At 48.2% G+C, this 27,448-nt stretch overlaps 1 protein-coding gene and 1 pseudogene across 1 annotated transcript in view; one reads left to right on the top strand and one right to left on the bottom strand.

Moving 5' to 3' along the window:
- Nucleotides 1-27,448, bottom strand: part of KIF17 (kinesin family member 17) — a 74,290-nt gene that overhangs the window by 35,225 nt on the left and 11,617 nt on the right. Inside the window, exons 2-7 of the mRNA XM_006883672.1 lie at nt 22,084-22,230; nt 20,622-20,723; nt 13,226-13,415; nt 7,305-7,757; nt 5,121-5,230; nt 431-578 (exon numbers count right to left, since the gene is read on the bottom strand). Of these exons, the coding sequence (XP_006883734.1) occupies nt 431-578; nt 5,121-5,230; nt 7,305-7,757; nt 13,226-13,415; nt 20,622-20,723; nt 22,084-22,230 (1,150 nt within the window). The remainder of the gene's footprint in view (nt 1-430; nt 579-5,120; nt 5,231-7,304; nt 7,758-13,225; nt 13,416-20,621; nt 20,724-22,083; nt 22,231-27,448) is intronic.
- LOC102851221 lies at nt 10,578-11,141 on the top strand (annotated as a pseudogene).

Here is a 27,448-nt window from a genome sequence, read left to right as displayed (position 1 = left end):
ATCACCCTTCTCTGCTCCATCAGAATTCCAGCCTGTCTCTTTCCACCTCTTCCAAGAAGCCTTCCATGGTCAACACCATGACCATGTCATTCTCTGAGCTCAGCAGCTATTAGGTCCAATGAGGAACTGTTGGGCTAAGGGAGTCCTCATGGAGCAATGGTTACGTATAGGACTGCCAACCAACAGGTAGTGGTTTGAACTCACCCAGTGGTTCCTTCCACAGGAGAAATACCTGATGATCAGGCCCCATAAGGATTATAGCCTAGACAACACTGAAGGGCAGTTCAATCTATTCTCTCGGGGTCACTATGAGTCACAATTGACTCGATGGCACCTAACACCACCTGTGTAGGTTAATCAGAACTGAGCTGAGGGCACAGAAGATGCTCTATCAAAGGCAGTTACCAAGAGGGGGTCCAGGGGCCCCCACCTGTCTCCTTCCGCAGGCTCTCCTCCAGCGTGGACAGCTTCATGTTGTAGGAGTTGCGCATGGCGGTGATGTCCTCCTCCAGCCGGGCCCGAGATTCCTGCTCAGCCTCGTAGTCGGCCTTCAGCCTGGCCAGGCGCTCCTCGTACTCCTGCAGAGAGGCCCGGGGCCACGGGACAGAGCTTTGTCACCAATTCAAACACAACGTTCAGTGTTTGATTCTTAGTCATTCCGACAATAAGTATTCATTGTACAAAAATCCAAATACAGAAGTAAACAAAAAGAATAAAATCACTCATACGACACTGAGACACATAATTGCTGGTGGGGCTTTCTTCTGTGCATTTTTTTTCAGTGAGCTAGCATTATGCGGGAAGTACCAATGGTGGTACTGATGGTTAACGTGCTCCAGTGCTAACTGAAAGGGAGGAGGTTCAAGTCCACCTAGAGGCACTTGGGGAGAAATCTACTTCTAGAACACCACAGTTCTCCCCTCACACACACGGGGTCACCATGAGTCAGACTAACTCCACAGCAAATGGTTAATACTACATGTATTTGTTGGTCATCCTTCCATAAACAACACACCATGAATGCTTTCTATATAAACAAATACATTTTTACCCAATGACTTTTAAGTGACAACCACAAAATATGGTTTTATTTGTAAGCTTCTCTCTCTGTTTTCACTATCACCACTAGCTCTTGTCTAAACAGCCTCTTCTCACCTGGACACTCACTGCTTTTCTTGTTCCTGCCCCCAAATCTGTCTCCACACAGCAACCACAAGTCCATCAGACCATGGTGGGGCCCTGTTAGTACCAACAGTGGCTTCCCATGTTAACAGGATAATATTTTAGCTTCCAGACATGACGTCGAGTCCCATGCAATCTGGCCCCACCCACTCCTGTGACTGCATCTCAATTTTTGGTGGCATTTTGGGCAGTACTGTCACTTAGTCCTTCCTAGCTCATACCACACTTCCAGGAGTCCCTGCAGAGTTACAGGTCTAGCCTCTCGCTTCCCACTAGAATAGAAGCTCCAAAAGAGCAGGGAGTATCTTGCCTGGTGGCCTCAACACCCAGTACTGAGCAGGATTCAGGATCATCTATTGAATCAGTTATGGTGATCTCCTGGCTGAGCTGCTCTGAGGACTACGGGGCCACAGAGAACAGAAATACGAAGGCTTTGAGCACACTCTTCACAGGAGGTAGGCAGGGCATCTGTGATGAATCGCAGGTATGTGGCCCCACAAGGTTTGGAGCTACAAGTGACAGACACTCGCAGCTTCACTTTGTGGTAACAACCAGAAGAGGACACGGACCAGGGCAGAGTCCATCGCATGTGCCCACACAGTCTGTGGGACACAGCCCAGAAGTCTACGAGGGGCACAATGCTGACTCAGCCTCTCCAGCGGGGAGACAAAGGTCCCAGACCAGTCATCACTGAGTGGATTTAAACGCAGGGTGACCCCACACATGTTAGGACTGTGCCCCACGGAGTTTTCAATAGCTGGTTTTTCTTAAGTAGATCACTAGGTCTTTCTTGAAAGTTCCTCTGGGTAGCCTTGAACTTCAGTCAAACATTACCATTATTAAAATGTATCTGTGCATTCTGAAATGCCTTTCATATACCTGGGCCTCCTGGTAATATCTGCAATACTACCAGGAGGCTAACCCACTTGTCCAGGGCTCTAGGGACCTTGCTTACACCTTTGGTTTTTCCCTGTCCCCACTGCTGTTTCCCTCTGTACCCAGTTGAGATTCCAGGTCCAGCACCACACTGGCTCCTCCTCAGGTATCCTGGACTCCCTTGCTCCATCCCCCCTTTCATCTCTTTTCTGCAGCATCTCCTGCACCTGAGCAACACACACATACACACTTACATGTACATGCACACATATGCTCACGCAGCAACACCACACACTATTCTCACTTTAATTGTGTGCTCTGAATCTCAGGAGTGCCTTCACATTTCCACAGCCCTTTCACTCTCCTCTGCCAGCCTGCATGCCCTGTTCCCCACAGTTCCAGTCGGAGAAATCAAAAGCTGTCCTCAAACTCCTTCATGCTCCTTCCGTCTTTTCCTCTACCTGCAAGTTGGACCCAAAGCTGTTCATCAGTGGCTGAAGTACCTGAGCCAGCCCCACCTGTGAGGGCTTTGCTCTTCACACTCCCTCCTCTACCGCCGATTTCTCCCATCCTAGTTCATTCCTTGCAGTCTACAAAGTGGGTGTTTCAACATGAAAGCAAACAAACATTCAAGAAGACCATCCCTTGGGCTTACAGGGAGCTGTGGTGGCCCCATGATTAAAGAATCTGATTTCTGACCATGTGAACACATTAGCTGCTTAGAAAGAGATGAGATTGTCTGCTCCCTAAAGACAGTGGCCTTGGAAGCAGTTCTTCTGTCCTGGGCAGTTACTCTCTGTCCTACAGGGTCACTGAGAATTAGAGTTGACTTACTGGCAGGTGGTTTTTGTTTTGGTTCCAAATCTCTCTCAGCTATGATGCTGGCACTGAGCAGAGTCTCAGAAAATGCCTGTTGATGACTAGCTGAGGAATGGGTGGCTAAAGTGTAACCTCAGGCCCCAACTCCTGGCTAGGACTCATTACAAAATCCAAGGATAAGAAGACAATCCCCCATTCATTCCCTTACAACGCAAAATTTGCTATTATACCCATTCTATAGATAAAGAGAGGCTTTCACAACCTGCCCAAAGCTACAAAGTCCACAAGAATGGACTCCAAGCAAGGAAAGCTGGAGCAATCTAGAAATCTTCCATCCAAACCTTCCTTTAAAAGGCAGGCCTAAGGCTCAGAGAGTCACACTTAGAGCTCATGGCTAAGCTAGTTCTAGCCTAATGTCATCTCTACCAAACAGAGGGCCTCCCCACCTTGTCCAGGGCTTCCTGCGTGGCTCTGGGATGAGAAGGGGAAGCTTACACATAGTACATACTCAGCCACTATCAGACTGAATGAGTAAATGGGAGAGAGGGAGGACAGACATCCTCAACTAAGCTTGGTTCACAAAGGAAAGAAAAACGTGGTGATGGGTGTTCAGGGGACAACACCCAGATGCAGTGTCCAGTAGGCTGTGCCATGAGGAAGGGGCAGGTGACCCCAGCCACTGGGCACAAAGACATCTCCAACTACTCAACCCCCAGTGGCCAGACTGGAAGTATCAGTCCTCCAAGTGAGAGAATAAAAATCTGGCAGAAAGGACTTTCCAACCACTTGGCCCCCGTTGCCAGCCTGGAACGTCACTTCTCTAGGTGACCACTAGAGGGATGCAGCTCTTGCCTCAGCACAATAGTCCCTGTGCCCCTATGGAGGGAGCTTCAATTCTCCCCCTTGGACAACCCTCTCCTCTCCTACTTTGAACACAACAATGTCCACCAGCCACCCCATGATTCCATTCCCACTCTGAACACTGAAAACAGGCCTTCCTGGTTTCTGTGGGCTTTCTCTCTACCACCCAGCAGTTCCCTTGAGCTGGACCTGGGCAAAGGATCCAGAGAGGGACTTAGAACCTAAGCCCTTTCCCAGGAGCTCCCAGATCAGCAGGTAAAAAGGCAGAGTGAGCAGATGTGTTCCAGCCCCTCCCAGTCTGCCCTCAAAGCAAACAGTAAAAGCCTGTGCCCTTCACAAGGGCAGCTAGTGGGGACTAGTCAGCTCTCCCGGGCCATGAGCTCATAAGACAGAGCCGTAGGCCTTATTTGCTTTGCACCCCCGACTCTGAGGTGGGTTCCAATCCCTTACAGCCTGACAGGGGCTTCCAAGGACCTAAAGTCTAATACTGAGTTCACAGTTCAGAGGCCGAGGCTCATCTGTGGACACACCTAGGCCCCAGGGACACACAGCAGAGGTGTCCCTGCTTGGTGTAATGTTCATCAGGAAAACACTGGTGCCCTTAAGGTGCTTTTAGGTGTTAAATTCCCCCACATGTCTTGGGATGCAGCCCTGAAGTGGCTCTAACCTCCAGAAACCCATAGAGACCAAGTCAAGACATTAGTTAGGTGCTCTGCTCCCCTGTCCCATCCCCAGCCAATGCCCAACTCCAGATCTGTGGACTGAGGGCATTGCCTGCCCTGCTGATCCTGGGGATGCTGGGAGAATCTACACATGGGCAGGATGTAGGGGCCCTGGCAGAAGGACAACACCCCCCACTCACCTAGAAGTCATTGGCTCCCTGTGGGGCTCCCCTCACTGCCCACCTAGATACCTGCTCTGAGCTCAGATGACTGGCTCCTGATGAGGGGGCACTCTGATCTTGCCTTTGCACCGCTATCCCGGAGGAATGTGTCCTCTGTGTACCACTGACCGGAGGCTACCCCTTCTTTCCATACTGATAGAGCACCACATTAGACGGTCTCCCTGCTTCTATGCTACTTCCCAGGACAGAGGCCTCAGCGGCAATCTCCTGGAGACATCGTCACGCTTCTACTTTGCCAGCCCACGCAGTGGTAAGGATGCCCTAACTTTGAGTCAGAAACCCGAGTTTAAATCCTACTCAGACTCAAGCTGCGTGACCTCAGGTAAGTGAAGGTATTTCTTTTGAGTCTCATTACAAGAGAAGGAGGAGGACCACAGGGTCACCTCCAAGGTTAACGGTGATGGTTAAGTGAGCTTGTGCTGGAGCTGGGTCCCAGCAGTCCCTCTGTTCTGTCTGTCTCCAATACAAGGGGCCTCACCTCCCGGATCAGCTGCTTCTCTGCCTCTGTGTCTTGTTGGGTAACAGGTGGGGGCAGTGGCTTCTCCTCAAGCTGGGAAGGTTTTAGGGGTGTCTGGCCGGACAGCAGGACTGGAAGGAGAACAAAGATTAGGGGCTGCGACAAGGTGCATATTGTTCACAGAAACTAAGTGGAAATTTGTGAAAAGACAGCCATAGGCTCATTGATAAATTACTTCAAAAGTGCTGAACTTCTAAGTTCTCCCTAGAAGTGCTAATTTATTCAGTCATTCAACAAATAAGGCCCTCCATCCATATTCCAGGTACTGGGGATGCAGCACTGGACAGAAAGACAAAACACCATGTCTACACTCAGTTTTAAATTGTCTGGGGAAATAGACCAAACTGTATGTTTACAATGAGTTATAAATTTGAGGGAGAAGGCAAATAAAACAAACTGAGTGCATAAATGCTACAAAGTGGGGAAAGGAGCAGAGAAAAGCAAGCAGGGAGGCTGCTGGGTAGGAAGAGCCAGGGAGGGCTGCTCCAGTCGACTGGAGGTCAGGGACCTGAAGGGAGGGAGAGAGGCAGGCCGAGATCCTGGAGAAGTGCTCACAGGCAGACCTCACAGGCAGAGGGTGAGCCCTGAGGTAGGCATGAGTCCAGACTATTCCCAGAAAGCTCAGGAGGCCTGTGTAACTCAAGTAGAATAAGCCAGGGGGAGGGTGTCAGGAGAGGTAACCGCTAGCAGGATATGCAAATATGAGCTGCCAGGTTTGGGGAGTCACTGGCAGAGGCTCCTTCACCCGCTCCTAGCCTCTCTTACCATTGCTCCACCTATCTTCCCTGTCCAATGTGAGTGCGGTCAGGAGTGGGGACAGGAGCAAAAAGGAGGAAGGCAGTTGTCAAAGTCCTGTTCCTCCCCAGTGTATTCAAGATCCTCTCCACTCTGGCCACTGCCAACCTTGACACGCCCTTCCACCTCCCTGCTCCTCAGACAGTGGGTATATTTGGGAGAGCCCCCATTTGAAAGGTCATCATCAGTTTGAATCCACAATCCCTCTCCATGGGAGAAAGAAAAAGCCATCCATTCCATTATGATTTACAGTCTCAGGAACTCCGATGCAAGGCAGCCATGAGTCAGAATGGACTGCACAGCAGCAGGTTTGGTTCACTTTGGTGAACACACGTCACAGTGTGTGTGCCTCGGCACACATTGGCCCCCTCCTCACCCTCACCCTTCAAGACTCTGCTCAATCACACCCTCCTCCTGACTGACCAGGCCATGTACCCCTTTCTGCCTGGCTGTCTGACCTAGAGTTTGTCTTGTTGCATGTGCTTTCTGGAGTGTCCTTCTGTCCAAAAGATTAGGCAGTCCACACAGCTGAGCCAGGGTTAGAGTCATCCTTGTTTCCCCAGCACAAGTCCATGCACAGAGGACAAGCTCAGTGAGGCTTCAAAGATCATGACTGGAGATGAGTGAACGGGACGGGCGGACTATCAATAGATGGCTATAGTAGGTAAGTAGATGGGCAGATAGATGGATGCAGTGTGTGAAATGATGAGTGGATGAGTGCATAGATGCATGAGTGAAAAGATGGATGGATAGATGGGTAGGTGGGTGGACAGGCATTTGATGGATGGAGAGGAAGGTGGGTGGGGAGGTGGATGAGTAGACAGAAGAGCGCAGGTTCTTTCCTGCTCCTTTCCTTCAGTGTTATCATCGTGGCATCCCCCAGTTCCAAGGACCTGCAGGTATGCGTTTCTATACTCTAGATGACAGCCAAATGCCTGCGGTGGGAACAATAATAGGTGCCTGACTGAGTGGGGTGGTGAGGAGAATGAGTCAACAGCTGCTCAGCTCAGAGTGTTAAAAGGTAGATGGGTGGATGAGGCAGGATGATGGTGCAGTCAGAGACGGGGAGACTGGGAGAACCTGGGGCCAACAGACCAGACAGACTGGCCTCTCCCTGACAGCACCAGTGAGTGGCAACCTCGAGGCCATCACCAACGCAGGCTCTCCACGAGTGTTTTAAAGATGTGCTTTCAGGAAGTGTGGAGGAGCCAGGAAACACTGGTGCCATCTTCTCTCAGGTGGAAAGTCAGAGACAACAATGGAAAGCCTTTCTCTTGGCCTCCTCACCCCACAACCCCTTCCTCCCGGCCTCATCCCTCCCCTCCTGGCCCTGCTCACCCCGTGCCTCACCTGACAGGCTGCCCGGGCTCATCTGCTGGGCCAGAATAGCCTTGAGCCTCTTGATCTCCTCCTGATACTCGCGAAGAAGAGCATCCTTGGGGTCCTCGTTGATGCGCGGCTTGTTCTTGATGTTCTTAGCTCGGTTGGCATAGCGCAGCGTGCTGAGTGACTCGTCGTAGTTGTTGTCAGCAGGTGACAGGCAGGCTACCATCAGCGTCTTGGTGTTGCCACCCAGTGAGTCCTGCAGCAGCCGTGTCAGCTTCGAGTCCCGGTAGGGGATGTGTTTGCAGCGTCCGTCCACCAGGGCCGAGATGACATTGCCCAGTGCTGACAGTGACAGGTTGATTTTGGTGGCCTCCTTGAGCCTTTCCCCAGTGGCTCCTGTCTTGGACTGTCGTTCACTGCCCGCCAGGTCCACCAGGTTCAGCTTGCCTGCCCGGAGATGGTCCTTGCCCCGCTCATCTGCAGATCCACCAGAGAAGGGGCACACCTTGATAAGCCTCCAGGATATGAAGACAGATGAACAGTAGGCTCCTCATCCACTAAGGGTTCCATCTCACTGCCAGGCACCCACTGAGGTTCTGTTTATTTACCCACCTTCCAGATGAAGCAACTGAGACTCAGAGAGTGCATGTAACTTCTCCAGCTGTTAAGTGGTGAAGCCAAGATAAAAACTCAGGCGGTCTGACTCGAAAGACAGACTGCTTCTACCACATAGCACTGAATAGGCATCAGGGATGGGGGCACTTTGGGGACAAGGCCAGGAGGTACAGACTAGTACCTGCAGCAAAATTTCTTATAACAGTAGCTCCCACAGAATGTCTGAGGCTGGAAGGTTGGGAAGCACACCTGGGACACCATGGAGTCATAGCCTTTAACATACACAAAGAACATCAGCTTTGGACCTGGTTCTAATTCCAGTTCTACCTCGTACTTGCTGTGTGACCTTGCTAAACAAGGTACCTCTCTGGTTCTCATTGCCCAGATCAAAACATGAGACTAACTAGAGCTGCCTCCTAGGATTACTGAGTGGGGTCAGATAAATGGAAATACAGTTGCACAGGATCTACATAGGTTCTAGGAGCCCTGATGGTGCAATGGATGGTTAAGAATATAGCTGCCAAGTGAAAGCTTAGTGATTCAAATCCATTCAGAAACTCCCTCAGAGAAAGAGCTAATGATCTGTTCCTGTAAAGATTGTTGTTGTTATTGTGTGTCATAGAATCAGAACTGACCCATAGCTGACTCTCCAGTGGGTTTGCAGAGGCAGTCAATCACACAGCAGACTGTCCATCTTTCTCCTGCAAAGCAGCCGGTGTATTCGAACTGCCTGCCTTTGGGAAGCACAGCTTTTTTCTGGGAGGCCACCAGGGGTTCCTCCTGTGAAAATTACAGCCTAATGAAACTCTACGGGCTGTTCTATTCCACCTCATGGGGTTGTTATGAGAGGAAATAGACTGACAGTGCCTAATAACAACACACAGGTCCTGCAACACAGCAGGTGTCTTTCCTGGGCTGGCAGAGCCAAGCCTGGGCATCAAGCGTAACAGGAGGGTCAGGTGCTGGCTCATAGTGTGGGCTCATCGGCACAGCGTTTAAAGATTCAGACCTGAGGGGTCTGATCCTGATTTTACCCCTTAGGAGCTTTGAAACTCAGAGAAATGCCATCGGTTGATTCTGGGCTTTAGTTTTTCTCTTAGTAAAAGAAGGATAAACATCAAGCCTCAAGGGTTGTTGGAGGGATCACAATAACAGCACCTAAGGGCTTATGGCTGGATTTTATACATGCTTATGAAATAGGGGCTTGCTGCCCTTGGTATAACTAATAATTCTCACTGACACTAGACATCATAAACCATCTAAATGAGATGGCACCATTTCTGACTGAACAGTGAGCTGAGCACAGACTTCAAACTGGAGGGAAGAGGAGAGAGGAGCTTCCCACTCAGTTTCCTGCTGGGTGAAACCAGAAATGGCCTTGTTATATCTAGGAGCATAGCAAGCTGGAGAACAAAGAGGTTTGGCTGGCACTGAGCAGAGGTATAAGCATGTGAGGGGTTTGATTATTTGGGCTTAAAGAAAACAATAACCAAAAAGCAGAGAGTGGGAGGGGGCTTGGCATCACCATTTTGGAAAGCTCCTTGCAGAATGAACTAGAACCTTTTAATATATCTGAACTTTCTGCTCCAGGAGAGCCACTTTGGGGAATCTAGTCTGAGAAATGACCCTAAAACCAGAAAATGTTTTGTGCACAGACATGTTCATTATGGCATTACGAACAAGATGAAGAACTGAAAACAAGTTTAACACCTTGCAGGGACCGATGTGGAAGGAAAAGTGCAATGAGCAATGAATTCCCCTCCAGCCACTGCACAGCACCGCCGCCAAATCCCGTAACAACCAAACAAGGAGGAAAACTGCTAGTGAAGGCCTGGGAAACAAGAAAAACTACAGAAAAAGGAGGGTATCAATTTTAAATGTTTAAATTTAAATAAGGTTTTAAATTTTCACAGGAAAAATAAATGATCAGAAGAAAACAAGTTTAAATGTTAAGAGGTCTGTTGAGATACTTAAACTGTGGTTGTTGGGTGCCATCAAGTCAACTACATGGCACAGCGACTGTCGGAACAACAGCTCAGAACCCAGCCTTCGCCTGCCCCATCCTCAAGGTCTCGGCCATGCTGACTGGTACAGTCACTGCGTCAATCCATCTCACTGAGGGTTATGTGTACATTTTCTTTAATTCTACATATCTTTATTGAAGTGGTAGTACTTTACAACAAAAACAGTAAATTATCTCTTAAATTGTTTTAAAGTTTGTTTCCAAGCAGCCCACCCCATTCTTCATACCAAGAGGTAGCCCCCAAAACCTGCTCTCTCTTCCTCTACCTTAGTTCCTGGCCACGCTGATATGAGTCCCTTCTCATATCAGGACTCTCAAGCGACACTCAGATTGATGACCATCACAGCAAGCACCATGGGGTTGGCCTGGGTTAAGGTCACCATAAGCTGGGGGGTATGATGGAAGGCTCCATCAACCCAAGCTTTGACCTTGAGTCATGATCACTCTAGAATTGCTGTTCTGGTTGGGCTGAGCCTGCCTCAGCTCCGCTGTACTTCAAAGCTCTAATCTCAATGAACCACAAGCCTGAAGGCAGCAGTAGTTCAAACGGAAAAACCCCAGATATTAAAGCCCAGCTTTTTGCAGTGTGCGTGCTGGTGTCCTGTGCATCGCTGTGTGTGTTGCCACTCTCTCTGCTGTTCCCCCAACTCGACACCTCGATGCCAGTGGACCTCAGCAAGTGGTCCAGGCCCTTGAGCCTGCAGGAGGTGGACGAGCAACCACAGCACCCGCTGCAGATCAAATATGGCGGGGTGGAGATCGATGAGCTGGGCAAAGTGCTGACGCCCACCCAGGTGAAGAACCGCCCCACCAGTATCACATGGGAGGGCCTTGATTCAGGTAAACTCTACACCTTGATCCTGACAGACCCAGATGCTCCCAGCAGGAAGGACCCCAAGTTCAGGGAATGGCATCATTTTCTGGTCGTCAACATGAAAGGCAATGACAACAGCAGTGGCACAGTCCTCTCCGATTATGTGGGCTCTGGGCCTCCCAAGGGCACAGGTCTCCACCGCTACGTGTGGCTGGTTTACGAGCAGAACAGGCCCCTGAAGTGTGATGAGCCCATTCTGAGCAACCGCTCTGGAGACCACCGGGGCAAGTTCAAGGTGGCCTCCTTCCGCAAAAAGTACCAGCTCGGCTCGGCGGTTGCCGGCACCTGCTACCAGGCGGAATGGGATGACTACGTGCCCAAGCTCTACGAGCAGCTGTCCGGGAAGTAGAATGCTGAGACACCAGGGAGTTCCGGAGCCGCCAGGCCCCGCTCTCCAGCTCAGTGAAGCATGTAGATGTCTCCTCCTCCCAACTCCCGCTCTCACCAGTGACACACTTCCTGGTGCCTGCCCTTTATACTTCTGCAAAGTCACACATGCTAGTTTGTATTCTGATCAGATTTGAAGTCAAATATTTGTGGGGGAATGTTTGGTACCTTTATGGGCCCATCAGATTGTTGTTATAAAAATAAGTGACCCAGAGCTTAAAAAGGGGGAGAAAAAATATGCAAGTGAATGTACCAGGTTTGAAGAAATAGAGCATTACTGGGTCCTTAAGAGGCCACAGTGGTGGCCTGGATGGGCAGCAGTTCTGGCTGTGAGGTCTACAATCTGTGCCTGTTAAATTGATTGCTCTTCCTTGATGTAACTGAAACAGAACTGGAGTTGCTAAATGTTGTGTTAACTTTGCTGTTTCCTTAGAGTTGAGTAAAAAATAAAAACATGGAGTGGACTGAAAAAAAAAAAAAAGCCCAGCTTCACCATTAGCTACTGTGTGACTCTGAACCAATAAACCTTCACCTCTCACAGTTCAAGTCCTCACTTGCAAAGTTAGAATTATGCTATTCTCCAGGGAGCTCTGGTGGCCGAGTGGTAAGAAGCTGCACTGCAATCCCAATCAGCACATGGTTGGAGGTCACCAGCTGCTCCACAGGAGAAGGATGGGCAGTCTCCTCCCATGAGATTAACTGCCTCTGGAAACCCGCTGGAGGGTCAGCTATGGGTCAGTTCTGACTCTACACAACAACCAGGACGGCTATGGATTCAAATTGAGTGAATGTGCAAAGTGTTCAGCACAGAAGGTAGCACAAAGATTGCCTGGATAAACAGGGTTTTCTTTCCTTCCTTCTTTTCTTTCTCAGTACCTTCCATAAAAAATAAAGAGTGAAATAACAAAAGAATAGATAAATTATTCAGAAAGGAGAGAAGCCAAACAGCCTGGTTGGTATTTACACTCTGGGACTGAATTCCAGCTCTGCACTTTCTAGGGTGGAGGGTTGGCAAAGAAGAGGAAGCCCCTCAACCAGGTGGACTGACATGGTGACTGCTACAATGGGCTCTGTTGTGTGTGTGTCAGGAAGTGTGAAGATGGCGCAGGACAGGACTAAGTTCAGATCTTTTGTTCACAGGATCACTATGAGTCATACTTGAATCGAGGGCACCTAACAACAATAATATTTGTAAAACAGGGATAAAATTAGTTTCCACCCCACAGGGATTGCAATGGGATTAACAGTGTCCACCAGGAATTTAGAATATGATCTTATTTGAAATAAGGGCCTTGGCAGCTATAATTAAGGTAAGGATCTCCATACAAGAACTTTTATATCAAGGTGGGCTACTAAACATCCAGGAAAAATAAAAAGAGTGAAATAACAGAAGATTACACAAATTATCCAGAAAGAGAAGTGAAAAAGCCTGGTTGATAGATACACTCTGGACCTGAATCTCAGCTCTGACAAGTATCCTTATAGAGAAAAGGCAGACCTAGAAAAAGAAGGCCACAGATGACAGAGGCAGAGATACAGCTGACGCAGCTACAAGCCAAGGAACGTCAAGAGTCGCCTGCAGCCTCATGAGAGGGGCACAGAGCGGACTCTTCAGAGTTGAAAGAATGAACCCAGCCAGGACCTTGATTCTGGACTGCTGACCTCCAGCACTGCAAGAAAACAAGATTTCTGTTGTTTTAAGGCACTAAGATTGTAATAGTTCTTTTGGCAGCCCCTGGAAGCTAGCACATGCTGCCGTAGGAACTACATGGAATCATGTGTATCCAAGTGTTCAGCACACAGTAGGAGCTCCTAAGGCCAGCCACATTACTCTTACAATATTTTTACTGTCATTGTTGCTGTTATCCCTGGCACACTGATCCTAGTCTTGGAAGGACGCTAGGTTTCCTCCAGGCCAGAGCAGCTCTCCCCAGTTTCACAAGGGGTTCCTGAGGCTCCCAGAGGTGCAGAGTCTGGGCCGGGAGGTATCGGAACCCTGGCTCTGGATGTTGGACCCACCCTCCATTCGCAACAAACCCCACGTACCCACAGCATAGATCTCAATGCTGATGGTGAAGATGGAGTGTGAGCGGGAGGAGTCCTTGTTCATCAGGGTGTAGCCAACTGAGCGGTTCTTCCAGCCCGTCTCCATGATGCGCTCACACTGGGCCACGCTGTGCACTGTGTGCATGGACAGCCCCTTCACATACACGCCCTTCTCTGGGTGCTCCTTCAGCTGTGGGCGGGAGGGACCACGCAGAAGTGGGTGAGAGGCAGGCTTCTCGCGTCTCAAGGCAGGAGGAGCAGGGACGTCCAGGGAACCAGAGGTGAAGGCCCAGTGAGGTCCCATCCCCCTTCTGCAATGTAGGCTGAGAATTCCAACACCCAGTAATAAGAGGAGGGGTTTGCTACAAGCAGGGAAAGACTCAAATCCACTCCTTCACCTCCTACTTTTTGTGTTATCTTAGGCCAGTGATTTAACCTGAGTCTCAGTTTTTCACATCTGTAAAAATGGGAATGAAATACTAATCTCATAGGGATTTGGTAAAGTCAGTAGGGTAAAGCACACACAATACCTGGCACTGTGCCAAAGGAGCCAGAAATGAGTGATAGTTGATCCTTCAGGGTGTTTTCAGAGGTGTAACTTGCATGGGAATAGATTGTTTTCCCCCTCAAGGCAGCTGGTAGATTCAAACCAATTGCCTTTAGGTTAACTCCCTACCCACTAGGCCCCAGAGCTCCCTGGCACATCTTAAATGCTCAAAGAAAGCCAGCTGTGGCCCATGTTGTTAAAGAGTATTACAAATGAAGGTGGTTTTCAGTCTGGGAGCCCCAGCTGCCTAGTAGCAACCTCATAGACTCCAGAGGGCTCTGAGTGCTGTCTCCTTCACCCTGTCAGCACAGACCCTGCTCTCTGCTGTCATAGCTCCATAGCAACAGGAATGTTCCCAGACCTCAGGGCGAGGACACCTGGGTAAGTGGCCATTTGCTGCCCAGAACTCCAACTGGCTCAGGCTCAGCCAGGTCTCCAAGTCTCAGTGCAACAGCAGTGAGTAAATTAATTTACCTGATGGCTCTCTGCTCACTCTCTAGGCGGCCAAGCTGTTTTGTTGCTGACACAGAGCTGTGAAATGCATTATTTTTCAAGTGCAAGAGGAAACAGAACCACTCTGGCAAGAGCCAAGTGGATTAAGACAAAAGCCGTTCCTCTTCCAAATGCCCTGTGGGCCTGTGCTGGTCATTTACAGAGGCTCAGATGCTTTGCTTTTAAAGTGTGGGGGGTCCTGGGGTGTTGGACCTCTGTGGTAGTCAGAAGACAAGCACAAGCTTGCCCTTTCTGTTGATGTGTTTAGTGCAGGGAAAGCCAGAGCCCACCAGCAGGACTGCAAACAGCTCAAGAGTGAACTGTACTAAACAGGTAAGCCAGCCACCAAGGCACAGAAAAGGTAGACGACTTGCTTAAGGTCACACAGCTACTGGCTGGGCAGCAATGGGATCATAAGAAGCAGAAGATTCTAGAGGCAGTGACACTGTTTGTTGAACGGATGGGGTCAAGGAAAGGCTGGGGCATCCTACAGTGACATGCAGACTCAATACCTAACATTAGGAAGATTAAGAGAATGAACCTAATAAAACTTCCACCAGACCCGTAAGAGGGTGTGTGGGGCAGGCAGGTCATAAAGAGGGGCTGAGTAATCTCAGGAACTTAAAATGGGCACCGGATGCAGTCTGTCCCTTCAGGGGGGGTATCTCCTGAATTGATCCTATTTTTCAGACCAGTTAGACTTGCATCCATCCCCCATCATGAGTGAGGCAGGCTCCCCAACTGATGCACACAGTGGGTCCCCTGCGCACACACCCATCCCATCTCTGTGACTAGAGTGAAGGCCACCAGCCGCCACATTCCTAGGTAACCATTCACTTTGACTGTGCAGCCAGGCCCTGGTCACCATAGCAACCAGCAGGGATGCAGCCAGAATGGGGCAGGCATGATGCCCGTGGCAGTCAGAAGCCAGAAGATGTCACCATGTGGGGGCAGCTGCTGGCACTCTGTCCCTTTATTGGGTGAGGAGAACCCAAGGGAGAGATCCCTAATAGCCCCACATCCACTACAAAATATTGGTGGTTTGTGGGTGCAGGGGTGTGTGACACTTAGGCCTTGATGTTTCCCAAACTAACTCTCTGGCTGGCCTATTGTTGTTGTTATGTGCCATCAAGTCGTCTGCAACTCATAGCGACCCTATGTACAACAGCCCTAAACCCTGCCCTATGCTGTGCCAATCTCACTGTCTCCGACACACCTACCCCCATTACCCCACTAATGCAGTGGCATTAATCCACCTCATAGAGGGTCTTCCTCTCCTGGACTCTCCCTCCACCCTCCCAAGTATGACATCCTTCTCCAAGGATTGGGCCCTCCTTGCAACATGTCCAAAGTATGTCAGACGAAGCTTCAGAATCTTTGCCTCCAAGGAGCAGCTTGGTTTAATCCTTTCCAGGGCAAAACTGTTCGTTCTCTTAGCAGTCCATGGTATATTCAATACTCTTCTCCAACACCACAGTTCAAAGGCATCAATTCTCCTCCTATCCTCGTTAGTCATTTTCCAACTCTCTGATGCATAGCAAGTGATTGCAAAGATCATGGCCTATATTAGGTGCACCTTAGTCTCCAAAGTGACATCATTGCTCCTCAGTACTTCGAAGAGGTCCCTAATAGCAGGCTTTCCCACTGCAATACATCTTTTAATTTCCTGGCTGCTGGTGCCAAGAGTGTTGACCGTGGAGCCAAGTTGATCTAATTACAAAGATAAATGGACCGACTGTGAAGCACTTTTCAACCTATATCTGATTCCTCTTCACAGCATCCCTGTCAAACACTATACTGACTCTATGCGTACTTTGCAGATGAGGAAACCAACTCAGAGTGGAAATGACATGCCCAAAGTCACATCACCAGAGAAAGCCAGGCTGTTCAGATGCTACCACATTCTCCTCAAGCACATCACAGGACACCCCTGGGACCTGATTCCTTCAGAAAGCTGACCTCCCAGGATGATAAACTCCTTGACAACTGATCCCAAAGTCACCGAATGTGACAGCCAGAAAGGTCCTCAGAGGCTAGTACTTGTACTTCACTGCTCATATGAGGATAGAGATCCAGAAAAAAGATGGGAGCTGAACAGGTCATTCCCTCTGAGGCTGATCAAGCTTCTGACTCAACCAGGCCCACAGCTCTTTGGGGGTGGAGTGCCTCCCACAAAATCCATCTGCACATGCCCTTAAAGCCAGCATGTTAAATCTTACTGCACCCACAGGGTGGCTCATGGGACACTTCTGGCACTGACAGACCACCAAGCCTGAGGCTGGGTGACCTGGTCAGGCCAAATACTAGTGGCCCCTCAAGAGTGTGGGCCACTAAGGCCTTTCTAGGACCCAGGTGTCAAGGAGAGGAGGAGGAAGAGAAAGGACTCCGACTGCCCCAGGGACCAATATACTGCACTTGGGTCAGGTGGGCAGATGTTTCCAAGCTGGCCAGTGAGGGCTGCCGCCTGGAAGGGCTCCTGTGCCTTCTTCCCTTCCTTACTCCCCCGTTTGGGGGCTGAGCTGTGAGTCAGCTGCACCAGCTCTGAGATACAGAAGCCAGCTAAAAGACTCCAGGTGGGAGGCTGGAGCTTTCTTCACACAAAGGGCAAAATGGCTGCATTTGAGATGGAGTTTGGGGGGGAGGTCCCCAGCAGCCAGGATTTGGGTCTGGATGGAAACCAAAGGGAGAATGAATGTTCATTGCACATCTGGTGCAGCAGGAGGCCTGGAGCCTACCACCCACACTTTCCTATTAAGTCTTTGTGGACCAAGTGAATCAGCCAGTAACTATCCCTCCCTCATCCAGAAGCCCCTGTTGTCGTTAAGCTGCTGTCAGGTTGACTGGGATTCACAGCTTACACACAGAAACATGAAACACTGCCAGGTCGTGTACCATCTTCACAGTGAAGGCCTTCAATCCATGGGCTCATCTCCCAGGACAAGATGTACAATACAGTTGTGACTCATAAGGTTATTTTCAGAAATAGACTGCCAAGCCTTTCTTCCTGGTATATCTCTGTCTGAAGGCTCCACTGGAACCTGTCCACTGTGGGTGACCCTGTTGATGTCTGAAATACCAATGGCATAGCTCCCGGTGTAACAGTAACATGCAAACTATCTGAGTACAGCAAGCTGACAAATGCGTGGTATTGTTCCAGAGTTTCCCTCTACTGCTGATTCAGAAGAAAGAAAAAAAAAATCCTGACCACTGAGGTCCCTGAAACTCTCATACCAACCCTGTTGTTGTTTGTTGTTAAATGCCATCAAGTCGCAGGCAACTCATAGCGACCCTATGAAGGAGAGTCCTCGACGCTTGGGTGCCTTTCATCCTCTCTCCAGGTTCATAGGGTTTCCGAAGGCAAGATCCTATGGAAGTGGATTCCACTCCTACTGCTTGTAATTTGCTGCATGACCTTAGCCAAGTCCCTTCTTCTCTTGTCATAAGTTTTCTTATCTGTATCAGCGAGTGTTTGACTAAGAAGCTCTATAAAGGCTTTCTGGCTTCAGTTTTAAAGAATTTGTCTACAATATGAACTAGTACACAGGAGATGTTGAAGATGGCCATTCCTGGAGTCCTGATCTGTTCAGACTAGCCATGGGTGGCTCCCCATAACAAAGGAACTCACAACCCTAAATGCACACAGGGGATATGGGGATCTGCAGGCTGGTGGGAGGCTTGGAGCCAAGCAGGGGAACAGTCTACGAAGGCCAAGTGTGAGGGGCAGGTGGGAAACAGGTGATTCCAATGTCCATTCACTTCCAGAGGTCAGTGAGGAGCAGGTGCCTGCCTCTCCAACTCTGTCCTACATCCTCCTGGCTGTCCACAGATACGTGGACAGAACTCTGCAGCTAGGGTCAAAGAAAGTGGCCAATCCTGTCTCTGTGGCTTCCTAGCCAAGTAGCCTAAGGAAAAGCATCTTCCAAGCCTTCTCTCCTTAGCTGTAAAGCAGGCTCTCCATCCCGCTTTGGGAAATGATGTTCATTACAAGAATGATGTTCCTCCTTACTCAGAAGCTTGACCCTGCTAGCTGTGGGTCGATAGGGGTCTCCTGATTGTGTGGTTAGAAAGGAAGCAATAGAGCTCAGGAGGCAGCCATCTGCTCTAGGCCACACATCTGGGTCAATATCTCTATACTGGCCTCTCTCCTCCTTGGACCAGCACAGACCAGATTCAACCAACCCAGCATTTAAAGCACCTTAAATAGAAGACAGAATCTGGGCCTCTCGTTAAGATGAAGACAAAAGATCTGGACTGGACTCCAATCCTGTCACCAACATGCTATGTGATTCTGTCAGGTCGCGTGACCTTGTTGGGCTCCCCAAAGACTCAGTGTCCAGAACCTCCTATCTCCACGTTGTTGCTAAATGTCAACAAAATAAAGTGCTTCATGGTCCTGCACCCTCTCTGTCATGGGTTGGGGATCAGATCACTGTGATCGACAGGGTCTTCATGACTGGTTTTTCTAAAGGATATCACCAAGCCTATTCAACATCAGAGCAACAAGCAAGCCTCTAATGGCAGATGGACGGGTGGCGGGAGTACAGGAGGAGCACTGGACAGGAATCAAACTTGGGACTGGGGACTCCTGCCCCTCACCACTGAACCCCCACTGCCCTTGTTAGAGCCTTCACAGCATCTGCCTCAGCTTCATCCTGCCACAGCGAGGAACTCTCTGATTCTGCACCTAGCCTTTCAGGAGGCTGAGAACAGTTTATGAAGTGGGGAGGACACTCAGTAAACAGTGGAGCCAACCCTAAGTTTTCAGTCCTTGATCCCAGCTCCTGAGGGCCCCACTTGGCCACCACTCTGTCATGTCCTCTGAATCCTGATAATGTGCAGCAGTAGTCCACACAGGAACATCTAACTCTGCAGAGCCCTTTCACTCACATCACCTTCTTTCAGTTCTCACCAGAGTCTCCTTATGAGTCTCAACCCTGAGGCCCTGAGAGACTGTATGACTGATTCCTTTCAAAAGGGGATAAGGTCTCAGAGTCTGAGCCATTGGCAGCAGGGATGTGGGGTGCTTAGGATTCAGGATTTTGAAGGCAGACACACCTGAGTTTACACTCAGATTTGATTCCTTCCTGTTGTGCAGATCTTGGGCAAGAGATCTAAAATCTCATGCCTTCTCCGTGAGACAGAGGATAAGATGGATTTACACAGTAAGCGTGAGCATATCAGAGATAGTAAGGACGGGACAGCACAGGATCTGTTCCGACTTGTGGCTTACAGGATCATTATGAGTTGTAATTGACACAATGGCTCTGATCAACAACAACCATCCTTTCCCTCACAGGGTTACTGTGAAAACGGAATGGGCTAAAGCAGAGCATCGGTCAGGAGGAAGCTCCTCAGTGAGAAGGACTGACACACTGGCTGTCACGGTGGGCTAACGGGTGACACAGGTTGTGAGCATGTCAGGAGGATGAGCCCGGGGTTTGTAGGCAACTCAAAAGCACCTTACAATGACATGCTGGAAAATTTAAATTGTTCTGATTTCTTATAGGAAGACAAAAATAGATTCATGTGTTTTTAATGATATGGGATATAAATAAATAAGATTTATGAAGAAAACAAAAAAAAAGTGGAATGTGATAGTGCTGAAAACAGGCAGGATGTACAAGTATTCAATGAGCAGCAATCACTGCCATCTTTTAGCTTTTTCAAAATCATTTTTTGAGATGTGAAGTCCTTTTTTTAAAAAATGTTATTTTATTATTTTTTGTGCATGTACCGTCAAATCAGATCTGACTGGTACAGGAGGAAACTGTCCCTCCTTCTCCGGCAGAGCATCTGGTGGATTCGAGCAGTGTACCTCTGGGATTGCAGTACAGCTTCTTGCCAGTAGGCCACCAGAGCTCCCGTGAAGGCCTTCTATAAAAAATGAAATCTTAGATTAAAAAAACTCCTCCAGGCAGAACTCATACTGCCCCAGGTGAGGTCTGGCTGCCCAGCAGTGGTGGGAGCTGAGAGGAGGCCCCTAACCCAGCCCCAAGCAGCTTTACATGCTTTCTGTAAATTATCCTCAGTCTCCTGAAAAGCTAGACTTGGAATGAAAGAACTTCATTTCAGAGCAGGGTGAAGCAGACAAAGACACTGAAGGTTCTATCAGGGGCATCTGTGGCTCAGTGGTAGAATTCTTGCCTACCATGCAGAGACCTAGGTTCAATTCATAGCCAAAGAAGCTCATGCACAATCCTCCAATACTTGGAAGATCTTCTACATTTCCAGCTCAAAGGTGTCCACACTAGTCTCAGCCAGCACCCCTGCCCTCGGTACATTTCTTGTGGATTTCTGAGGAAGGAGCACTTAAGGCCACCCTCCCTACCAGTCCCCACCTGCCCACACTGGGCTCACCTCCAGCTTCTGCTTGGTGTCTGCCCCCAGCAGGTCACGGACATCTTCATTGTAGATCTCCAGGTAGGAGGCCCGGACCAGGAACTTGGTATTCTCTGCACACTGCAAGGAGGGGACAGGTTACCCTTGAGACCTTGGCAGCCAGTGACCTGGGGTCCCAAAGGTAGACAATCACTGGAGGATAGAAGATAGAGGTCAAAAAGCATCTCCCTCCACCTGCCCATCTGTCTGCCTGTCCCACAAGTTCTCCTCTCCAAACAGATCCTCAGGCTTCTCAAAATTGCATGATTTTCATACTGCGAAGTACTTGTCTACTGCTTTCTTGCTGACCTCACAGAAAGAAGAGAAGGACCTCCCTGCTATGTAAGAGGAGGAACTGAGGCCATAAGGAAGGCCTGGACTAAGCACTAGCCTGGGGCTCATCCTTGGAAGCCCTCTCAGCCTCTACACTCTGCCTTGGGCTTATCACAATGGTATACTGTCCTCAGAAAGTGACTAGCATCTGCTGCCCCCACTCTATCTGTGCTCAGCATTCCCCATGGGCATGAATGGTCACCAAAGCAGGTCTTCTCTATCTATTTATTTGTTGATGGGCAGTTGGGTTGTTTCCAACTCTGTGCTATTGTGAATAAAGTAGCAATAAACATGGGTGTACATATAACAAATACTGTGCAACACCACTGTTAGAAAATAGGACTGACAGGGGTTGCAGGTAACTAAGAAAAAAGGGGATAAATAATGTGCATGGCATTGAAACATATGAGGGAGAGAACTGTATAAAAGGAATATATGATTAGGTATTATTGGCATGACAAGAGTCCAGAATAAGAGCTGCATAGTTAAGTGGTGGTGGTAGGGGTACTGTCTAACAAGGAAAGAACTTTTTTCCTAAGAAAAAAGTGAACTGGTGGCGGGGGGAAGAGAAATCCAAGTTCTTTATAAACTTACAATAAAATCTCAAAAAGAAAAAAGCAGGTCTTACCTGCAGTGTGGACACTGGGACTATGTTCAAAGCTTAGTCTTGACTCAGTCCATAAGGGTTTGGAACCTCCCTTCTCTACCTCAGAAATGGGGTTAAGAGTGACCTCCTGTGTCAGCAAGGGGGCCAATAAGATCATGACACAAAGAGTTCTACCTTTGTCAAAAGGCTTGGTCAATAAAGATAAATTATTATTGCTTATGACCACATCTCAGACTATCTATGTGCAGTTAGGAAATGTTAAAATCCAGTAGTGGAAGGGGAAAACCATGGTGCTGGTAGTTTTCTCCATTTTAAGTTTTTCTCCCATCGCCTTTTCAGAAATTGGAGCCTCCCTCTGCTGATCGACACCAAGCCCAGCCTGGGCTCTGATTCCCTCTCAGGTCCCTGCTGCAGGTGCCCTGGGGACCATTCACGACAACATCTCAGGAGCCCAGAGGCCTTGCGCACCGCCCTGGCCCTTCCCTCCTGGAGGCCCATTACCTGGACACTTTCAAAAATGTGCTCGAAGGCCCTCGGGATGATGCCCCTCTGGGAGGGAGGTTCCGGCAGGCCCTGCATGGTGAAGGACTTCCCGCTGCCCGTCTGGCCATAAGCAAAGATGGTGCCATTATAGCCCTCGGTGACACCCTGTGTGGGAGAAAGCAGAAACCAGGGTGCTCCAGCAGACTGAACTCAAGCCAGGACTACCCATGTCCTTATAGACTCCCCGGGGGCTCCTTGCCCACTGGCCCAAGGGTGAGGCAGAGAGTACAGAATGGAGGAAACAGACTTTGTCCTCAAGTTCATGAGAGGACTGTGTAACTGTGCATGGGAAGAGCCAGGCTGCCTGGGTTCAAATCCCAACTGCACCTTTTACTGGCTGAACCCTCTAGGGACTGAATTCATAAAAATTCAAAAATTCATGAAATTTCCACCCACTTATAAAAATGTGTTAGAATCCTAACCTCTACATCCATCCTGTGGCTGGAGCCCTGGTAGCACAAGGGTTAAGGCATCTGGCTGCTAATCAAAACGTAGGCGGTTTGAACTCATCGGTGACTCCATGATGAGCAGCCCTGGGATCTGCTTTCACAGATCACAGCCTAGGAAATCCCAGCGAGCAGTTAGTTCCCTGTGCTATATGGTCACTGAGTCAGGAGCAAGTTACAACACACCTGTGGATGCAATCCTATTTGTGAACAGGGTTTTCTTTGTCATGTTAATGAGGCCCTGTCAGTGTAGAACATGTCCTAAACCTAATCACCTCTGAGTCATAAGGAGCCAGGGTGCTATGTAAAATCTGCCAAGGAATCTAGAAACATCAGGACTACAGAGGCTAAAAGAGACAAGGGTGTCTCCACAAAGCCAAAAGAGAGAGCCTTCCTCCAGGAAAAAAACCAAAACCCACCCATTGATGTCAAGTGAAATCGACTTAGAGCTGACTGTTCAGCAAGTTTTCAGGATTCCTTAATCTCACAGAAGGAGAGAGGCCATCTTTCTCCCTCAGAGCCCTGGGGAATTTGAACTGCCAGAGAGATACCACCTTTGAGTTAGCAGTCTCCATAGCCTATGCCACCACAGCTCCTTCCTTCCTCTAGAGCAAAGCAGAAAGTCAAATCCCAGGACCATCACTGGTGCATCTCTTGCTGATATAGCGGCCAAGAAGAATCAAATTCCTGAAGTTGCAAAGGCTCAATAAGAACAGGTTATCAAGACTGCCAAGGAAGCAAAAAAGGCTAAACAAGCACCTAAAAAGACAGCAATAGCTGCTCCCAAGGCTCCCACAAAAGCAGCACCTAAAGAAAAAATTGTGAAGCCTGTCAAAGTTTCTACTCCCTGAGTTGGGGGAAAATGCTAAATTGGCAGCTGAGACTTAAATATTCAATTATTTTTAAAAATAAGTCAAACTGTAATCTACTCTGAACACTGACTCTGTTCACAGGGACTGATTCACAGCCTCCCAGGGGGCACACTTGTCTCTCAAGGTTTCCAAAGCTATACACTGTTAGGGAAACAGACTGCCACACTTTGTTCCTGTGGAGCAGCTGGTAGGTTTGAACTGCCAACCTTCTGGTTCGCAGCTGAGCATTTTAACAACTGTGCTAACAAAGCTCTGTTTCCCTAAATTTGGTGCCCTGAATTCTGACTCCTAGCCTTCTTAGCAAGGAGAAAACAGATCTCTGTCCATTAAAGCTGTCCACTTGTATTTCAGTCACAATGCGGTAGGAAACGAAGATATGGGCTGTGTGCGTCTGGGCTGGTCTTGCTCAGGCACACTGAGTCTCACCTTCTTCATTATTTCAGGATATGCTTGTTGTGAGGTTTCCATGTGAATCATCACATGTGTCCACACAGCAAGCACCCAGCACAGTTCCCCAAGCAGAGGCACTCACGGTCTGTCTGGAATGTGGTGACATAGGCAGAGGGGAAAGGGAACCTGGCAAAGATCAAGTGACCCTCAAACAAAGAATCTCATACAAGTGAGGATGTGTAAAAAACCATGCATGTAATGGACAGAGAAGGAGTACAAGGAGGGAAAAAAAGACCCCAGTGGGGAGAACTGGGGAAAGCTTCACTGGTGGGAGGGACTAGAGCTGAAAGGCTGCCCTGGATCTGGATAAATGGCCAAGAGAGGAGGAGAAAGTATCTTTAAAAAACAAAACCAAAAACAAAAAAAAACACCAACAAGGATCCAGGAAGCTAGGGCAAGAGAGATGGGAAAGAAGGCTGGGAAGGAAGAGAGGGGATAAACTGGATAGCATCTCGAGAGTCAGTCTTCATTCCCTCAGAAAGTACACAAGTACTAAGCATATTTTTCAGGCTATGCTGTGTGTCTTTCTGGGATAAGGCAGTAGGTGAATGAACAGGTAAAGAGTCCCTGCACTGACGGTGTCTGGTGTTAGGGTCCAGAGAACTACTCCCAGGCCCCAAGGGCCCACATGACATCTCTGCTTGGTCCTGCAGCAGAGGCCCTTCCTGAAGGGGGAGGCCAGAGCTCAGCACAGAGCTCAACATCCCCAGGAACTTCTGGGGAAGGAAGACCAGAAGTCAAGTTCACAATGCCTCTGAGGGAGAACAGAAATAGAGGCGACCCTCTCTGTCAGAGAATCACTTCAGGGGGTCTGCACTTTTCACAAGGACACAGTGATAGGGCTTACTGCAAAGGCAGAGAAAATGGCAGTGAGCCATGCAGCCAAGAGTCAAGCCTGGGCTCCTCAAGGCCACTTCTAGGGAGAGCTGCAAGCAAGGGGCACAGGAGCAAGCTGCAGAAGCTCTTGGGATGGAGAGGGGCGGGGCATCAGTTTAAACACACCTGGGAAAGGGGCTGTGTAAAACCCACAGCTGCACCATTTGGTACGGCAGCCACCACATACTTAAGTTGGTTTATCTTTATGCAATTTAATTCTAATTAACTTACATTTAAAATTACAAACTAAACTAGTGTGAAATGTTTTCCCGTTAAAGATAACTTCTGTGTTTCATCTTAACTGTTAAAATGTTGACATGTGTGTTCTAATTATAAAACACAAAGATTTTGAAGACTCAGTACACAAAAATGTATTCCTGTCGTTATGTGCCATCAAGCAACCATATGAACAACATATCTGAACCCTGTCCTATCCTGTGCCAATCTCATCATATCCGACACACTCGAGCCCACTGCTCCAGTTACTCTGTCAATCCATCCTATTGAGGCTCTTCCTCTTTTTTTGCTGACCCTCCACCTTTCCAAGCATGATGTTCCTTTCCAAAGCATAGGCCAAAATATGTGAGATAAAGCTTTGCCATCCTTGCCTCTAAGGAGCACTCTGGCGGCACCTTCTCCAAGACACATCTGTTCTTTCAGCAGTCCATGGCATATTCAGTGCTCTTCTGCAACACCACAATTAAAGACATCAACTGGGAACAGAGAAGAGGGATCAGTAGTTGGAAAACAGGGACTAGGTGACAGGTAAGAAGCTGGAGACAGAATGTTAGAATTTTGCACAATCAATGACTTATTGCAAATATGTTTTATAAGAAACATAAATGCAGGCTATCCACCTAGATTTCACCTGATAGTATGCACAGGAATCAGATCGATTACATCCGTGGAAAGAATCACCGGAGAAGCTCAATATAAACCGTGAAAACTAGGCCAGGTGCTGATCGTGGAACAGGCAGCCAACTACTCATATGCAAGTTTAAGCCAAAGCTGAGGAAAATTAAATCAAATCCATGGGAACCAAAATTTGACCTTGAGTCTATCCCATCTGAATTTCAAAACCATCTCAAGCTTTGAACACTAATGAAAAAAGACCAAATAAGCTGTAAAATGATATCAAGAACATCATCCAGGAAGAATGCAAAAGGTTATTATAAAGGCAGAGGAGAAAGAAAAGACCAAAATGAATGTCAGAAGGGACTCTGAATATTGCGCTAGAGTGCCTAGAAGCCAAAGCAAAGGGAAAAAAATCAAGATATTAAGGAGTTGAACAGAAGATTCCAAAGGGCAGCATGGGAAGACAAAGTAAAGTTTTACAATGAAATGTGCAAAGATCTGGAGTCAGAAAATCAAAGGGGCTGAACTCGCTCAACATTTCTCGGGGTTGTGTGTGTGTGTGTGTTTATTAATTTTTATAAAAATTTAGATATTTTGGATTTCCATTCATTCACTGTTGCACTTTTCTCCCTGCCCACCCCTCCCCTCCAGTTCCTTCTTCTCTTTGAAAAGTAAAATTCTCTCATTGTTATACAATCCCTCCGCCCAAATCTACTCCACTGCAGCCTTTGTTCTGGAATCCTGTCACAACAATAATACCTAATCATATATCCCCTTTAAACAGTTCTCTCTCTTATCTGTTTCAACGCAGTTTACATAATTTATCCCGTCTTTCTCAGTTTTCCCCCAACCCCAATGTTAGTCCTGTTTTACAACAGTGGCACTCAGCAGTATTTGTCATTTTGTGTCTAAGATATTTCACTCAGCATAATGTCTCCAGGGTGACCCATTTTGAATATTTCATGAGTTCCTTGTTTTTCAATGCAGCGTAGTATTTCATACCACAGCTTCTCTATCCATTTGTTTGTTAATGAGCACTTAGGTTGTTTCCAACTCTTGCTATTGTGAACAAAGCCGTGATAAACTTGGGTGGCAGTTATAGTTTCTTTAGGGTTTATTCCCAGTAGTGGAATTGCTGGGTCAAATGGTATTTATATTTCCAACTTTTTTTTTTTAATTTCCAACTTTTTGAGAAAGCACCATACTGCCTTCCACAGTGGTTGCACCATTTTACACTCCCACTAACAGTGAATGTTGTTGTTGTTTGATGCCATAGAGTCGTAGAGGACTCATAGCGACTCTATGAATGAATGGCCTGAGCACTGTTCGTACATAGAGTTTCCGGAGGCAAGCCATTTTGGAAGTGGATATCGCTCCTGCTTCCAGGCTTGATTTAGTTGGGAAGCTCCAGTCAACACTGTTCACCATGGGTACCCATTACCACGACTGGCACATCACCTAACAGTGAATAAGGGCTCCAGTTTCTCCACAACCTCGCCAACATTTTTTGTTTGCTGTTCTGTTAAATTTTGCTATTCTTACTGTGGTGAGATGATATCTCATAGTTGTTTTGATTTGCATCTCTCTTAGAGCTAGCGATTTTGAACATTTCTTCATGTGTTTGTTTGCCATGCACAGCATTTCTTAAGCTGAAGGAAGTGAAGAACAAATTCAAGTCTCGAGTTGCAATTCTTAAGGATGCTTTGGGCAGAACATTAAAAGGTCCAGGATCCCAAAAAGGGACAAATGCTATATGGTGCCACTGTTGTAGAATGAGGCCGACATCAGGGTGGGGGTAAGACTGAGAAAAACTGGATAAATTAT

The sequence above is a fragment of the Elephantulus edwardii genome, unplaced genomic scaffold, assembly GCF_000299155.1.
Source record: "Elephantulus edwardii isolate Elephantulus edwardi_28Jun2011 unplaced genomic scaffold, EleEdw1.0 scaffold00028, whole genome shotgun sequence".
Taxonomy (NCBI): Eukaryota; Metazoa; Chordata; class Mammalia; order Macroscelidea; family Macroscelididae; genus Elephantulus; species Elephantulus edwardii.
Note: the sequence above shows the minus strand (reverse complement) of the source record. Positions and strands in the feature narration are given on the sequence as shown.